Below are 15,461 nucleotides of genomic sequence, written 5' to 3' on the forward strand. Positions count from 1 at the left end.
GGGGATGCCCGGGTGGCTGGCAGCACCTGGCAGGACAGGGATGCCCGGCACAGTGATCATGCCGCGAGGGGCACAGATATCGGTGCGGCCGCCATGTGCGGTGGGCTGGGGATGCTTGGTGACGTTCCCATTGCAGATCGGGCAGCGCTGTCGGGACACCGATGCCCAGAGGGGGTTGATGCCTGGTGGCGGGGGGGATTCACTTGCGGGATGAATGGCGGCGGCGATGCCGGTGGGCGGCTGTGGGCGGGGAGCGGTGGTCCCGCCGGAGCGGGGCGGGGCGGGGCGGGGCGGGGGTCGGGCGATCGGGGCGGTCGCTCCACCCGCTCCACCCGCTCCCCTGCGCTCCTCCTGTGCCCCGGCAGAGAGCAGATTGGGAGCCCTCGCTCTGGGGGCGGGCTCGGGTCTGGTTTAATCTCCAGCTCCGCCGGGATTACGGTCGTAGGATAGCCTCTAATCCACGGCACCGGCCACCGGGGGCTGCTTGCCCCAGCCCGCAGCAGAGGCACCACGGAGAGGGGGCAGGTAGGTCTCTCCGATCTCCCCCGCTGCTCGCACTCCCAGGCTCGCTTCTCCGTGAAGCTCCGTGGTTGGAGGCTGCCGGACACTTGGACCCCTCACCTCCCCTAATTCTCCTCCGCACCCCATGCATCCTTTCCGACCCTTTTTTCACCGGCCCCGCTTTCCTCTCACAGCTCTGCTCTCTCTCCTCCGTTTCCTCCTCCCGGCACCGGGCAGCTCTGGCAGGTGCTGGCGCTCCGGGGCTGTTTGCTTTGCTGTACTGCTGCCACTTCCCAGCGGCTGACACCTTCCCACGGGTAGGTGGCAGATCCCGCGGGTGCAGGGGGAGGCAGAGCCCTGCCGTGCCCTGGGTACCCCAGCGCCCCGACGCTGCCCCTGCCCGCATCGCGGTGCCGGGGGCTTCGGCATGCATCGTTCCGCTGACACTCACAGTGACACCAACCCCCAAACTCCCTCGACTTTCCTTTTTTTCTGCTTTAATTTTTAATCGCCCGTGGGAATGACATATGTTTCTGAAGGCTGGAAGCGGCTGTGGCCAGGATCGGGTGTCAGGGTGCCGGGGTGCCAGGCTGGGGGGCACGGGCAGGGAGAGCGATGCCAGCCGTCCCGGGCACCGGGGCTGGCTGGGACCTGCGCGCGGTGATTCCACAGGCTGCGGTATTAATAGAGCCTGGCTGCCCGCGACAGCAGCGTGGAAAGCCGGGCAGCACACTGCGTTCCTCTTGGCCGTGCGTGTCCTGTGCCAGCCAGCGTAGTGCCCCTCTCTGCCGTGTCAGCTGTGAAAGTCCCCCAGGAGAGAAATCGTCCCCAAGGGAAACTGAACCACAGCAGGTTGTCACTGGAGTTGGGGCCCCCAAGCTGTGTGGTGGCACGGGTGAGACCGGGGAACCTGGCAAGTCCCCAACAGGTGGGATGGCAGGGAAGCAGAACCCTGACTGGCTGCGGAGGGCATGGCTGTGCTGAGCTGTGATGAGATGGGGAATTTTCCACTGGTGTTTGGACCAGGCCCAAGCTGAGGTGTCAGACCTGCCCGATCCCTGTGGCTTCAAGGGGGTACCCCAGAGAAAGGCGTCCGTGCCTCGCCACACTGCCCTGTCTCCCAGAACAGAGTGCCGGTGTGCCTCGGCTCTGGTGGCCAGGGATGCTAAGGAGCAGCGGGACACTCCGTTCCACTCGGGGGTGCCATGGGGGTGCTGGCACTGCGGGGACCCTGGCTGAGGCGCAAAGGGCCCCACAGCACCCGGCCGTGCTGCAGCTGTAATCACACGCCGGGGCCGCGGCCACGGCAAACAAACAAGCACCGGCAGAGCCTATTTTCCTTGGCGTTGGGGACGGGGGGAAGGAGCGGAATCCCACGGGCTCCTTTGGAAGTGCAACCCTTGAGAAAACAGAGGCGGGTCGGGGACAGAACGGAGCCCCGTGCCCCCGGCTGTCCTCGCCGCGTGGGTCTCAGCCGCCGCGTGCCTCCCCAGCTGCTGACGCAGCTCTGGGACTGGCTGGGTCCCCCATGCCAGCGGGGCACAGCCAGCCCCGTCCTGCTGTCCCCGTGGAGCAAATGTCAGGCTGGTCCAATGGTGAGAGTGGCACGGCCAGGCACAGCGGTGGTGCCACGGGGCTTGGGCGAATCTTGGCTCCGGATTGTTACAGGGGGCTGTGCTGGAGGCACACGGGGCTGTGGCTGTGGCCAGTCCCTCCTGATGTCCCCAGCACTGCCAGCAGCAAATGGCACCTTGGGATTTCTGCTATTGACCCGTCTGTGTCATCCCATTAAGGCCAGTTGTGTTTTGGGGAGTGTGAATTCAGGGAAAGCACCTTGCTTCCAAGACAAAACAAAACTCCAGAGGTGTGGTAGAAAAGCTGACATGTCCTTTCCAGGCACTGTCTGTCCATCAGTCTCTGCAGTGCCATTACCTGTGTCACCACCTTCCCTGGCTGACCCTGTGCTCCCGGAGGGCAGAGCTTGAAGTTTAAAGCGAAACTCATCATACAGCCCAGCAGTGCCTGAGATGCTTTGGGCTCAAACTGGTGTCTCACTCAGCCTCCCCAAGAGCCACACTGAGTGCCATCGGCCTCGTGCTGTGTCCACCCTGTCCCCATCCCCATGCTGCCAGCTGTATCTGCCACCTGACCTTGTACCACATGGACTCAAGCTGGCAGGTGACAGCAACAGCCTGGGCTGTCCCAGGGCTGGACATGATTCCCCTTGCCTGGCCTGAGCTTCCTTGCTGCTTTTCCCATCTTGCCTCGGTACTGGTGCTTGGATGTTGGAGGATGTGGAAGGATGGTGATGGCTGATACCTACAGCCATCCTGGGTGGTGTACCTGGTGGGTGATGCTGTGGCTGAGCTGCACCATGGAAAACCCTCTTCATGGCTTCACTGTGATGTTTGGCTCCACACTCCCCTCCCTGAACTGCCTTTCCCCTCCCTGGTGTGTCCCAGACCCCATTCCCAGGCTCAGGTACAGCTGTCCCTCAGGACATGTGCTCAGAGGTAAGGCCCTGGATGGACACCACTGTCCACACGCTGCAACAGAGATGGTCAGAAGTGGCCAGGCAAGTGCTAGTGCCACCAGAGCCCTTCTAGTCAGGACAGCAGCTTTAAGGGCCACTTGTTTCTACTTGCTACTGCCAATCCTGCCCTGGCTGGAGCACCAGGGGGGTTGCTCGACCCGAGGCTGAGCCATGGTGTGGTGTTTGGGGCTGAAAGAGGTGAGGTGAGCCCAGCAGTGCCTACTCTACCCAGCTTGTGCTGGGGGCATGATGGGGCTGGCTGGCATGACCAGTTGGTGGGGCTGTCATCTCCAAAGGATCTCAGGTGGAGGTATTGCAGGAGAATCTCCTGCAGACCTGTTTGGGGAAGATCTGCAGCAGGGCTATCCAGAGGGATTCTCCAGCCATGCACCAGGCAGATTGCCTCGAGCTCTCCCTTCCCACAGCTGCTGGGGATCCCATGCCCATGTGGGTGTCCCCCAGAACCTTTGCCCCGAAGGTGAGGTGCCTGGCCATTCCCTGAATGGCTGGATTTGCCCCTTTGGGTGCCCCTTTCCTCTGGGGGAGGTGGCACCCTGGCACTGCCTTTGCTTATTTGGAAGGTGGGGGATGGAACACCACAGGTTAAAACCAGGTTTGTGTTGCTAATTTTAGGAAGACAGACTGGAGGAAAGCTTTGCCTGTGTGTGCTTCAGGGGAAGGGCAGACCTACTCCCAGGGCAGCTGTGGGCTTGGGGGGGGGGTTCTCTGTGGAAGGCAAGGAGAGGGGGCTTTCTCTGCTGTGTGCCCTGCTGGGGGCAATTTCCCTGGGTAGGGGTTGCCCAGGGACCACCCAAGTTTGGGCTGTTGCCCAGCTGTGCCCGTGTGCCCACCCACCCCTGTGCCCACAGCAGTGCCAGAGGGACAACCAGTGCCACCCTGGGCCCAGCAGCAGTGCTGGGGGTAGCCCCAGGGCTGGGGCTGGTGGCAGCGGGGGGAACATGACTGGCATCCCTGCCCACTTGCCCTCGCTGCCCATCTCTCTGGCAGGGCTCGGTCACCAGCACAGCCTCAGGGAACATGAGACCAGCGTGCCCAGCTCTGCTGAAACCCGAACGGCCGCCTGGGCAGGTCGGCAGGGCGGGGGGGCTGCCAGCCCGGGCACACGGCGGCGGCAGGGGGGTACCTGGCTGCCAGCACGCGGGCCGGCAGCTGCGGCAGGCTTGGCGCTAAAGCCGGATTACCACCCGGAATAGTGCCACGGCTCCAGCTGGGCCGGATTAACAAGGATTCATCTACGAGGGAGAGGAGATGAGGAGGGAGGCTCTGCCCTGTGGGGGTGCCCGGCCTGGGGGAGCACTCCCCTGCTGCCAGGCAGACCCTGTGCCTTGGCTGTGGGCTGTGGGGACACGGCCCCCCAGGCTGGCGCTGCCTGGCACAGGCAGGGCTGGCAGGCACTGGCTGCCTGTCCCCACGTGTGCTGCACTGCCACCGGCGCCTCCTGCGCTGCCGGGGACTGTGCCGGGGTTTGACCGGGGGAACTGGCACGGAGCAGGAGCCAGGCTAGCCCGGGTAATATACATCCTGCTGGCCACCCTGCCACATCAATGGACCCCCCATCCAACATATCTGCTGGCACTGCTGACAGAATTCCCTGCCCAGCCTCCCGGCTTCCTCCCGCTGGGATTTTCCACCTTTTAGATAAAGTGTGTGGAAGTGAGATGTGAGTCAGAGAGAGGGATGCAGTCCCTTCCAGGACTGAAACCCTCCCCGTGGTGCCCTGGTCCCCGAGGAAGGCTGGCCGTGGGCCGAGGTGGGCCCAGGACTGCCCATCTGCCAGAGCAGGGCAGGGATTTGGGAGCCCTGGCGCCCCACACATGTGTCCCCATGGCAGCGAGGGCGGGCAGGCCCTGTGCTGGCCAGGCTGTGGGGTGCCAGCCCAAAGGTGTCCCCATGGCAGCGAGGGCAGGCAGGCCCTGTGCTGGCCGGGCTGTGGGGTGCCAGCCCAAACCAGCCTCCCCTGGATGCAGATGTGGCTGGCGGGACGGTTTGTGCCACCCCACGCATCCGGCTCCCTGCTCCATCCGCAGGGCTGCGGGACAGCACCAGGGCCGGCTCGGGCTGCCTGGCCACACCGCGGTTTTGGTGGGTGTCACCAAGCGCTGGGACAGCCGGAGCAGCCTAGGAGAGGTGGGGGGTCTGGCTGCAGCGAGGCTGTCGCTGTCCTTGTGTCCCAGAGCCCGGCAGGCAGCAGAGAGACGCGTGTCAGGAAATCGATGCAGCTTGCTCAGCACCCCCAGGAACGAGGCCCTGGGTGCCACAGCGGGGGGGTCTGTGCCCACACCATCAGGCTGGCCGAGCGGGCGCTGGGGCTGCTGGTCAGGAGTGAGATGATGCCAGGCAGCATGTGGGCTACCCAACATGGCAGTGAAGATGGCAGCATCCCATCTGCGTGGCAGCACCCTGAGAGGAGAGATCCCTGATGAGATGCTCTTTGCCCAGAGCAGAGGGTTCCCAGCTGAGGTGGGCACGCAGTGAGGCAGTGAACCCACCAAGCCCACCTGGAGGGGAACCAAGCCACCCCTTCTGGGCCACCCGTCACTCTGTATTTGTTGTTCTGCCTTATCGCAAGGCAAACAGCAGCAGGCAGGGCTCACACTGCCCGATCGAATCGTCTCATGCTCCCTCCTCTTTCATCTCCTCCCTTGCCCCGTCTACCACCACCAGGAGAGCCTGGCCGAGGGGCAAAGGCCAGGGCCAGCGGGGGAAGTGGCAGTGAGTGGTGCTGGGCCCGTGCCAGGGCTGTGCCAAGGCTGTGCCAGGGCTGCCCGGCAGGAGGAAGCGTCTGGGTGGCAGCGTGAAGCCTGGTGCATGCTGAATGAGCTCGGCCGTGCCGCTTGCTATTCCAAGAGACGCTTGGGGGAAGAAGTTGGTATTTCCTGAGCTGCCCAGAGAGGTGTAATTATAACCTGGGAGAAGAAAGGGGCTGCAGACGAGAGTGCCCAGCCTTCCTGGCGCCCGTGGGGGAGCGGGCAGGGGAGTGGGCAGATCCTGCCTGCCACCAGCGGGATGTGGTGAAGCCCTGCCCACAGGCAGCCCTGCAGCACTGGGGGGCTTAGGGAGGTGACGGGACATCACAGATTCTGGTGCCCCCCCTCAGTCCCATACTGGGTGAGTGGTGGGTTCAGTGATGCCTGCCTGTGGCGGTGGGAAGACGCAGAGTTAACGGTGGCTTTTGGACGTGCTGGCAGCCTTGTTCATGCCTGGATCCATCCCAAGCGGAGGCCTAGTGGAGGGGATAAATCATCACCCAGAACCCGCCCTGCGCTTCCCTCTCGTCCCCCGCATGGCTGAACCTTCTCATTTTGTTCCCTGCTGGCCTGTGTCCTGCCTCAGCTTCCCCACCTGGCTGGGTGCTGCAGGTAGGGTGGCCCAAATATGTGCCCCCCACGCCGGGCCAACCACAGGGGCTTGGCCCTCCTGGCAGTGCCAGTAGCCAGTGTGTGGCCTGGGATGACCCTGCCAGGTCTTTGTGGCCTGGATGGGCAGGGACAAGCAGGGCAGCAGCTCAGGAGACCGGAGGTGCTGGCACCCACACCCTGCCGTGTCATCCTTCCCTTGCGTGTCAGGAGGACTGCTGGACCCGACTGTGCTGTGGGAAGGCTCCTCAGATTTCTGGGGACACAGATCCCCTGGGAGCATAAAGATGGGCATGTCCCCTGCTCACCCCATAGCGACCCCAGGCAGCGGGGTGGTGGGGCAGCGGCATCCTCCTGGGATTGGGGACCATGCTGCATCCCAGCCAGGCCTCACCTCCAGCCGGGTGGCACCGGCCCTTGGCTAGCCATAGCCCCAGTGCGGAGCACCGTGGCCAGACAGACAAGACCCCAGCCCCTCGGGGCAGTGGGGGGTGGCGGGACCCTGGCCCGGCTGCCAGCCTGCCCCAGAAAGCCACCCTGTGCCGTTTCCCAGCGGGGCGGGGAGGAGCGGGCTCGCACAGAGGCGGCTTTGTGCGGCGTGCCAAGGCGTCCCGCGCTCGGCAGCCCGGCCGCCTTCCCCTGCCAAGGAGCTGTCTCCCGGCCCCGCGCTCTTTCCTGCTCCGTTTGTCCAGCCCTGACGTGCCCCCGAGCCCCCCGCCTTGGCACCCCGGCAGCGGCGGGACGTGGGTGAGCCCTTCGCGCCGGGCAGCACCTCGGGCTTTACATAACAGCGGCTGGGGGGTCCCTGAGATCCCTACCCCGTCCTCATCCGCCCTCCCGAACATCCCCACTCGCCTGCTGGCACCCGTCTCCAGGGAGGGAAACTGAGTCACGGAGCCCAGAGCTGCGGGCAGGGGAGTGGAGGTGGGCAGGCGATGTGGATGGGGACTCGGGCTGGGCAGTGCTGTGCTCTGAGCAAGGGAACAGGATGTGGGATGTCTGGCTGGGCGAGGGGGCAGTCCCACACTGGGGTACCGGAGCTGGGGCTGAGTTCCATGGGACATTGTGTGCTGAGGGGGCAGAGGGGAGAAGCACACCACTGTGATGCCTGGCTCGGTGACCCTCATCCCCGGGCGCCTGTCCCTGCCGTGCCACCAGTGCTGGTGCTGAGCCCAGCTCCAGTGTCCCTGGTGGAGGCAGGACTTGTGAGACTCCAGGCCAGCCCCTCTGGTGCTCCTGCCCAGAGCTGGACCTCTGTTGCCTCCCTCTTGCAGAGCCTGAGTGGAGCCCATAGCAAGCCCAGCCGTCTCCCAGCCATGGATACCACGGACGTGCCCCTCCAGGCCGAGATGGTGGAGCTGGTGCCCAATGGGAAGCACACGGCCGCACTCACCGCCTCCACTGTCCCCTCACTGGCGGGTGACAGGTAGGGGCCTCAGGGCAAGCAGCGGTGCCGGGGGACCTGGGGGGTCCTCCGAGCTGCTCCCTGCCCTTGAGATACCAGCCAGTGCTGATGGTCCCTGCTTCTGCTTTGGCTTCACTCCTCTTCCTCCATGGCCAGATTTGAAGAGAACCAGACTGGTGTGGCAGAGATGGAGGAGTTCCTGCCCCGTGGTGCCGAGAAGAAGCAGACACACTTCACTGATGTGAGTAGCAGCATGGGCACAGTGGTGGGGGTGGGATGGGGCAAGCTCCCAGTGTGACTGGTGCATCCCCTCCCTGTCGTGTCCTGTGAACAGTTTGAAGGGAAGACGTCATTCGGGATGTCTGTCTTCAATCTGAGCAATGCCATCATGGGCAGCGGCATCCTGGGGCTGGCCTATGCCATGGCCAACACCGGCATCATCCTCTTCCTGTGAGTGCCGTGGGGGTATGGGGGTGGGGGGGTGTCCAGGTGTGGGGGCTCCTCCAAGGGGATCAGTGGGTGCAGGCAAGAAAGAAGTCTCTGACTTGGGGTGATGCAGGAACCAGTGTCCTGCTGGCTGAGCAATGCCCATTGCTGGCGTAAGTCTGCTGCTCTCCTGAGTGCTGTGCCCCACTTGGGGGGAAGGGGGAGGGTGAAGGCTTGCCTTCCTTACTACAAAGTCGGATTTACAAAAGTAGCTTGAAGGACATGAGTGATGGCTCCTTTTGGGTGTGGAGACATGGACTGAATCTGCCCCATGAGCACCCAGCTGGCGCTGAGGCAAGGGGGTGGTATCCTGCCAGGACAGCTGCCCACAGGCAGAGCACTTCTGCATGGGGTTTGCCCCGCAGCCACGTCTGAGCCCTGTGCTGTGACCCACTGGTAACTGTGCTGTCCTCCTGCAGCTTCCTCCTCACAGCAGTGGCCCTGCTCTCCAGCTACTCCATCCACTTGCTGCTCAAGTCCTCGGGCATTGTGGGTGAGTGCCAAGTCCTCAGCAGGGCCGTGCCGGGGGTCCCATCCTGACTCTCACCCACCACCGCTCCCCGTCCCGCAGGCATTCGCGCCTACGAGCAGCTGGGCTACCGAGCCTTCGGCACGCCGGGGAAGCTGGCTGCAGCCATCGCCATCACGCTGCAGAACATCGGAGGTGAGGATGGGACCTGTCAGGGCTGGGGACAGGGGATGGGACCAGAGAACACCAGCGCAGCAAAACCTCGTTCTGCCCTGCAGCCATGTCCAGCTACCTGTACATTGTCAAATCTGAAGTGCCTCTGGTCATCCAGACCTTCCTGAACCTGGAGGAGAAGACCACGTGAGTGCCTCCAGCCCACGCTGCCTGCGTGCCTTCTCTGGGCAGGCGCTGGGGCCCGGCTCCAGCTGTGCAGCCCATGGCAGGGATTTACTATCATTAAGCCACTACTATTTTTGATAACTGTCAGTGCTGAATAAGCCCCTGGGTGAGATTAAACCGAGCTGAACTTCCAATCCCTGCTCCTCACATCCCCTTGGGATCAAGCTTTCCTCCTTGAGCAGAACCTGGGGCTGCAGGGTGGGGGTCTGGTTGGGTATAGATCCCCCCACCCCATGCCCACATCCCCACTAGCAACTCTAGCCCTTGTGGGTGCACCACAGTGGGGGTAGGCAGAACCCTAGCTCCAGGGCCCCCAGGGGTGCTGGCCTCAGGGGTCCCCAAGGATGCTGTCTCAGAAGTCCCCAGGGATGTTAGCAGAGCAGGAATGCCAGCCTCAGGGGACACCAGTGCCCCTGGGATTTGCCAGTTTCAGGGTCCCTAGGAATGGCAGACAGCCCCCACAGTGGCTGCCTCTGCCCCCTGTGCACCAGCAGAGCAGGGTGGTGAGCAGGCCCTCTGCTTCCAGGGACTGGTACATGAATGGGAACTACCTGGTGATCCTGGTTTCTGTCACCATTATCCTGCCCCTGGCCCTCATGAAGCAGCTGGGTAAGTCAGGGAGATGCTACCCATGGCACTGGGTCTCCCATGGGGAGATGGTGCCAGCCTGGACGTGCTGGGCAAGGAGGGGACACTTAACCAGTGCAAGGGTCCCGCCCACACCCACCAGCCACTCTCCTCCCTCCCCAGGCTACCTCGGCTACGCCAGCGGCTTCTCCCTCAGCTGTATGGTCTTCTTCCTCATCTCGGTGAGCACCCGCTGGCACAGGCCGGTGCCTTGGGGTGCCAGGCACCCCTCCTGCCGGGGGTGAGGCTGGGCTGGTTGCTGTGGGGACAGCAGAGGCAGCAGGGACGGCGGATGCTCGGGGCTGCGGATGCTGTGGCAGGGCTGTCAAGCTGCTGGGTTATTTTCGGCTGAAGGAACCGAATGTTGTGGAAAGGGAGAGGGGGAAGGTGCTGGAGGGGCATCTGCACATGTGGCCCCTCCACGTGCTGCTGCCTCACTCTGTCCCGCTGCTCACCCCCACAGGGACAGGCTGGGGAAGCAGTGTGTCCACAGGGCAGCATTAGCAAAGGGGTCCCTAAGAGGGGTCCCAGCGGGGTCACTCTCCTGCTGGGCATGGTGATGGTGTGGGCAATGTCTGCTGGGAGTTGGGGGCACCAAGAACTGACTGGCTCCATGTCCCCCCCGACCCTAGGTCATCTACAAGAAGTTCCAGATCCCTTGCCCACTTCCGGAGCAGGAGGGGAACATCACGGGCGTCCTCAATGTCACCACTGTCAGCACTAGTGACTACCAGAATGGCTACACAGTCCTCCAGGCCCCCGAGCAGGACACTTGCACACCCAGCTTTTTCACCCTGAACTCACAGGTAAGGACCTGGGATGCACCCCTGAGGCTCTGGGTGAGCCCCCCACCCTGTGCACCCAATGAAGATGGGTGGTCCTGGTGTGGCAGCACCTGCCACTGGGCCCCCAGCTGTCAGTCGTCCTCCTCTCACACAGACAGCATACACCATCCCCATCATGGCCTTCGCCTTCGTCTGCCACCCCGAGGTCCTGCCCATCTACACCGAGCTGAAGGAGTGAGTCCTGGGTGGGGGCACCCACGGGGAGGGGTGGGCTTCATGCGGCGCCCACCCAAAGGCAGTGCTGTCCATGTGTGGGACCTGCACCGGGGCACCGTGGGGAGGGGGTGATATGACCCTGGGCTGGGTGAGTGTGTGGTGGATGGTGGCTGATAGGACCTGGGATGGGAGATATCAGTCTCAGGAGGTGGGTGATACAACCTGGGGTAGGTGGGCAGGTGGGTGGTAGGCAGTAACACCCCTGGGAGGTTGGTGATATAACCCTGGGTGGGTGCTATGACCCCTGGGAGGTGTGTGATGTGACTCAGAATGGGTGCAGGGATGGTATCACCCCTGGGAGGTGGGTGCCATGATCCAGGGGTGGTGGTGTGACCCCTGGGATGTGGGTGCTGTGACCCAGAGAGGGTGGGTGGCTGGTTGGTGCCACCTTGCCCAGGAAGGGGGATGCACCCCTTGTCCGCACATCCCCCACACACCCCAGAGTGTTTTGGCACCACCCCTCCTCACTGGGTGGGTGCTTGGTGTCAGTGGGTGCCACGGGGCTGTGCTGAGCCCACCATGTCCTGCAGCCCCTCCAAGAAGAAGATGCAGTGCATCTCCAACATCTCCATCATGGTCATGTACCTCATGTACTTCTTGGCTGCCCTCTTTGGCTACCTCACGTTTTACGGTGAGCCCTCGGGGGGGGACTGGGGCTGGCACACCTGTGCCAGGGGGGTGATGGTGCTGGGGCTCACCCAGGGGCTCCCTGATGGTGTTTACAGATCGTGTGGAGTCAGAGCTGCTGCACACGTACAACTATGTGGACCCCTTTGATGTGCTCATCCTGTGTGTGCGTGTGGCTGTGCTGACGGCTGTCACCCTCACCGTCCCCATTGTCCTCTTCCCGGTGAGTGGCTGCACAGGAATGCCAGGTGGCTTCAGCACCAGGCTTTGAGAAGGGAAACTGAGGCAATGATGAAGATGGGGATTCGGGAACAGGACATTCTGGGTGCCAGGAACAGGGCTGGGGCAGAGGCAGGGCCACAGGGACAAGGCTGTGAAGGGGTGACAGGAACCAGTGGGGCATCAGAGTCAGAGCTTGGGAAAGGAAGGGGGTTATGATGACCTGCAGGGCCATAGGGATAGGGCTAGAGTAGGGGTGATGGGGACCAGCAGGGCTGCAGTGACAGGGTCCTGGCTCCAAGGATGGAGTGTGATACCCTGTCCCTGTCCCCAGGTGCGTCGGGCCATCCAGCAGATGCTGTTCCAAGGGAAAGACTTCAGCTGGATCCGCCACATCACCATTGCTGTGATCCTGCTGACTTTCATCAACCTCCTCGTCATCTTTGCCCCCTCCATTCTCGGCATCTTCGGCTTGATTGGTGGGTGGCAGCGCCCTGCTCCTGTCCCTCCCTGATCGTGGGGTGTTGCAGCAGCATGCCAGCCCCTGTCCTGACTGGTGCTCAGCTTTGACTGACCCTCCCGTGCCTCAGTTTCCCCTTCTCACCATGCCAGGACCAGGTGGTTGTGTGGATCGCCCATCCCATCGCTGTCCTGGCAGGCTGGTTCCCTCAGCACAGTGCGGCATTGCTCTTCCCCTGCGTGTTTCCCTTGATCCCCCCAGCCAGGCTCCCCCCTCTCAGCACTCAGCTCGCTGCCAGGGCCTGGGCTGCGGGAGGGGTATGGGACAGTGCCAGCACACTGCGTCCCTGGGTTCCTGGAAGGCTTTGCCAGGACTGGGGGGGGCAAGGAGGGGGTGGGGGTGGACAGGACCTGTCCTGACAGTGGGGCTGGCAGGGCTGAGCTGCAGGGTGGCAGGCCCCTGCCCACTCTGTCCCTGTCTTCTTCAGGTGCCACCTCTGCTCCCTGCCTCATCTTCATCTTCCCTGCCATCTTTTACATCCGTATCATGCCCAAGGACAAGGAGCCACTGCGCTCCACCCCCAAAATATTGGTAAGCGTGGGCAGGGTTACAAGGATGGGGACAAGCATGGGTTCTGAGGCTGGCTGGGAACCCTGTTGCCCTGGCCATCCCTGAGTCCCTTCCTTGTCCCCACAGGCTGCCTGCTTTGCCCTCCTCGGGGTGGTCTTCATGATCATGAGCTTGAGCTTCATCATCATCGACTGGACCACGGGTGGGGGGAAGAGCGGTGGCAGCCACTAGCCACTACCGGGTGCCCAAGCCAACCTCCCCCCCACCCACCCGGTGCCCCAGGGAGAGCCGACCCTGGGCTCAGCCCCCATGCTGCAGCCCCACCAGGATTCCCTGGGGACTTCCGCTGTTGCTGCCCGTCACCTGTGGTGATGGTGAGAGGGCATGAGCCATGGCAGGCATAGAGACTCCTCAGCCTGTGTCCGGGATGGGGCAGTGAGCCCGGGGCAGGTCCTGTGCCCCCCAGCCACTCCAGCGGGCACCCTCCCTGCTCTGCGCCTCAGTTTCCTCATCTGTAAAATGGGGAGAATAATACTGCCCTACCTCACCCGGAGCTGGCTGTCAGGTGGAGCTCCTCTGCACCCCAAGAGCCACCAGCAGCAGGCACTGCCAGGGGCGCAGGGCACTGCCTGCCCTGGGGACCGAGGGCCGGGCACTTCCCTGGCCTCCCCCAGACAGCAAGAGCCTGAGGAACAGTGTCCGTGGGGGCTGGAATCCAGCGGGGTGGTCAGACCTGTGACAGCACCTGTGCCCAAGCCACCCGCCCTCTCCCCTGCCATCCCCCCATCCCCAAAGAGAAACCACCCACTGCCCTGGCATCATGGGGTACCCTGGTCCCTATGGAGCAGTGTGGTCCTCGTGCTGCAGCTGATGGTACCCAACCTGCTGCTCCTGAGCCTGCCAGGGGAACTGCTGGCTCCTGGTGCTGCGGATGGCAGCCTGCCGACCCCTAGGCCGTGGATGGGGGACCAGCTGCATTGCTCCAGGGAGGTGGCATGCACGCCATGGGCTTTGCACCTGGCATCCTGCCCCTGCTGCAGCTCGGCTGCTGGGGGCCTGGTGCACCCAAGGGCATGAGGGGGAGCTTGTGGGGGGCTGGGGGCAGCACTCACTGGGGGCAAGCTCAGGGCTCTGGAGGCACCCCTTGTCTGCATGCCCAGATGCCAGGGTGATGGGCACCCCAGGGTGATGGGCACCCCAGCAACCCAAGCTGTCCCTGCTTGCCTTGCACCCTGGGCCAGCACTTGGACCCCTACAGCCCTCAGCACCCACCCACCCGTCCATGCCGCTGAGATGCCCCAAACCATGCCAAAACCCGGAGAGCGGCTCTCCCACCCCCCACCTCCCCTCCCAGTACGGAGGGCAGCCCAGCAGGGTGGGCAGCACAGGGTTGGGGGGGGGTCTGTCCTGCGGCAAAGTACATAAGAGATGTATTTTTTTATGTGGTGGTGGAGGCTGCGATGCTTTTTATAAATACTGTACATAAGAGTAGATCTTTTTTAACGTGTTGTGTTGCTCTGGGTAGCTCTGTATAATGTACATATCATATCGGGGGGCACCGCCATGGACTCTCACCATCGCCCTGGGTCTGCCACTGTTCCTGTCACCAGCCTGGCTGCCCCAGGGCCACCCCTGACATTTGTAAATTATTGGTGGGGGTGATGCTGGCGGTGGCAGGAGGCCAGAGGTGAGAATAAAAATGTGAATGTGCCCAGGTCTCGGGCATCACTGGGGCAGGTGAGGTGTTGGCACACAGGCTGGCGCCTCACACACGGCATCCTGAGGCGGCACGGACAGACAGACATGAGCCACAGGGGTGCACAGACGTGTGCGAGGACAGCAGGGATATATGGACATGGATGTGCAGACGGATGAACAGCAGGACAAACAGCACAGACATACAGCAGGACAGCACAGACACACGGACATGGATGTGCAGGGACCTCCATGGGAGCAGGGCCCCTGTGGGAGTTAGACCCTATGGAAACTGGACCCCGAGGGAGTGGGATCCCTGGGGAGCAGGACTCCTGTGCGAGCAGGATCCCCAGGGCAATGGGACACGTGTGGGAGCATGGCCCTGGGGAGTGGGACTCCTGAGGAGTGGGATACATGGGAGCAGGAACCCAGCAAGTGCCACGGCAGTAGTATCCCTGGAGTGGGGCTGCCCTGGAAGCAGGGCTCCAGGGAAGGGGCGCTGGGGCATGTCGTGCCTGGTGCAAGGGCAGTGGGTGCCCCCAGTGCCCTCAGGGCCAGCCCCCAGCCCTCGCCATGGCACAGTGCGAGTGGGGGTGAGCCCCCCCGGCCTGGCCCCTGGCTCTCCTCCGCCAGCCCCAGGTCTGGGCTCAGTGCCAGCTCGTTAGCAAAGCCTCGTTAGCACGGCAGCCCGCTCCCACGGGAACAGCCCCGCTCCCCACGCCAGGCCCACGGGCACAGGCCTGCAGACCCACGGGGATGCTGTATCCCTTCCCCTGGCACTCTGAGTTGAAAGCATCTCTGGCTGCCCTCACCCTGCTCAGCTGGAGCTGGTGGGGGTGTGTGGAGGGGCTGCAGGGCCCGGGCAGGTATGAGCCCTGCTGTGGGGCTAGCATGGAGTGAGGGCGGCTACCTGGGCACGCGCCAGTCCCCTGGGTCAGTGGGCACACCTGGCCCACCTCCTCAGGAAGTGTGGGGGGGTTCTAGTTCCTAAGGGGACAGCCCTGGGAGTTAGAGGATGGGGCAAGTGCTTGA

At 63.4% G+C, this 15,461-nt stretch overlaps 1 protein-coding gene across 3 annotated transcripts; it reads left to right on the forward strand.

Annotated features, from left to right (window-relative positions):
* The first annotated feature begins 337 nt into the window (after positions 1–337).
* On the forward strand, positions 338–14,225 carry SLC38A3 (solute carrier family 38 member 3). Of its 3 annotated transcripts, none has more exons than XM_030283149.4 (16): positions 338–525; positions 7,686–7,837; positions 7,973–8,057; positions 8,151–8,266; positions 8,722–8,795; positions 8,874–8,966; positions 9,050–9,131; positions 9,697–9,779; positions 9,921–9,979; positions 10,430–10,603; positions 10,737–10,816; positions 11,389–11,489; positions 11,584–11,708; positions 12,039–12,183; positions 12,652–12,755; positions 12,861–14,225. In XM_030283149.4, exons 2-16 carry the CDS (start codon positions 7,728–7,730, stop codon positions 12,963–12,965), a joined length of 1,536 nt encoding a protein of 511 aa, XP_030139009.4. In that variant the 5' UTR covers positions 338–525; positions 7,686–7,727; the 3' UTR covers positions 12,966–14,225. The 3 variants fall into 3 exon arrangements, with proteins under 3 accessions (XP_030139009.4, XP_072790923.1, XP_030139008.4); XM_072934822.1 differs by lacking the exon at positions 338–525 and adding an exon at positions 716–818; XM_030283148.4 differs by lacking the exon at positions 338–525 and adding an exon at positions 6,766–7,158.
* The last annotated feature ends 1,236 nt before the right edge of the window (positions 14,226–15,461 follow it).

The sequence above is a fragment of the Taeniopygia guttata genome, chromosome 12, assembly GCF_048771995.1.
Source record: "Taeniopygia guttata chromosome 12, bTaeGut7.mat, whole genome shotgun sequence".
In the NCBI taxonomy this organism is placed as follows: domain Eukaryota; kingdom Metazoa; phylum Chordata; class Aves; order Passeriformes; family Estrildidae; genus Taeniopygia; species Taeniopygia guttata.

Bases quoted from the DNA above. Each gene is read 5' to 3' on its own strand.
- SLC38A3 (XM_030283148.4), top strand. From the start codon at position 6,781: ATGCTGCATCCCAGCCAGGCCTCACCTCCAGCCGGGTGGCACCGGCCC. The intron at 7,159-7,685 runs GTGAGCCCTTCG...TCCCTCTTGCAG, and splicing joins CCGGCAGCGGCGGGACGTGG to AGCCTGAGTGGAGCCCATAG. The intron at 8,267-8,721 runs GTGAGTGCCGTG...GTCCTCCTGCAG, and splicing joins ACCGGCATCATCCTCTTCCT to CTTCCTCCTCACAGCAGTGG.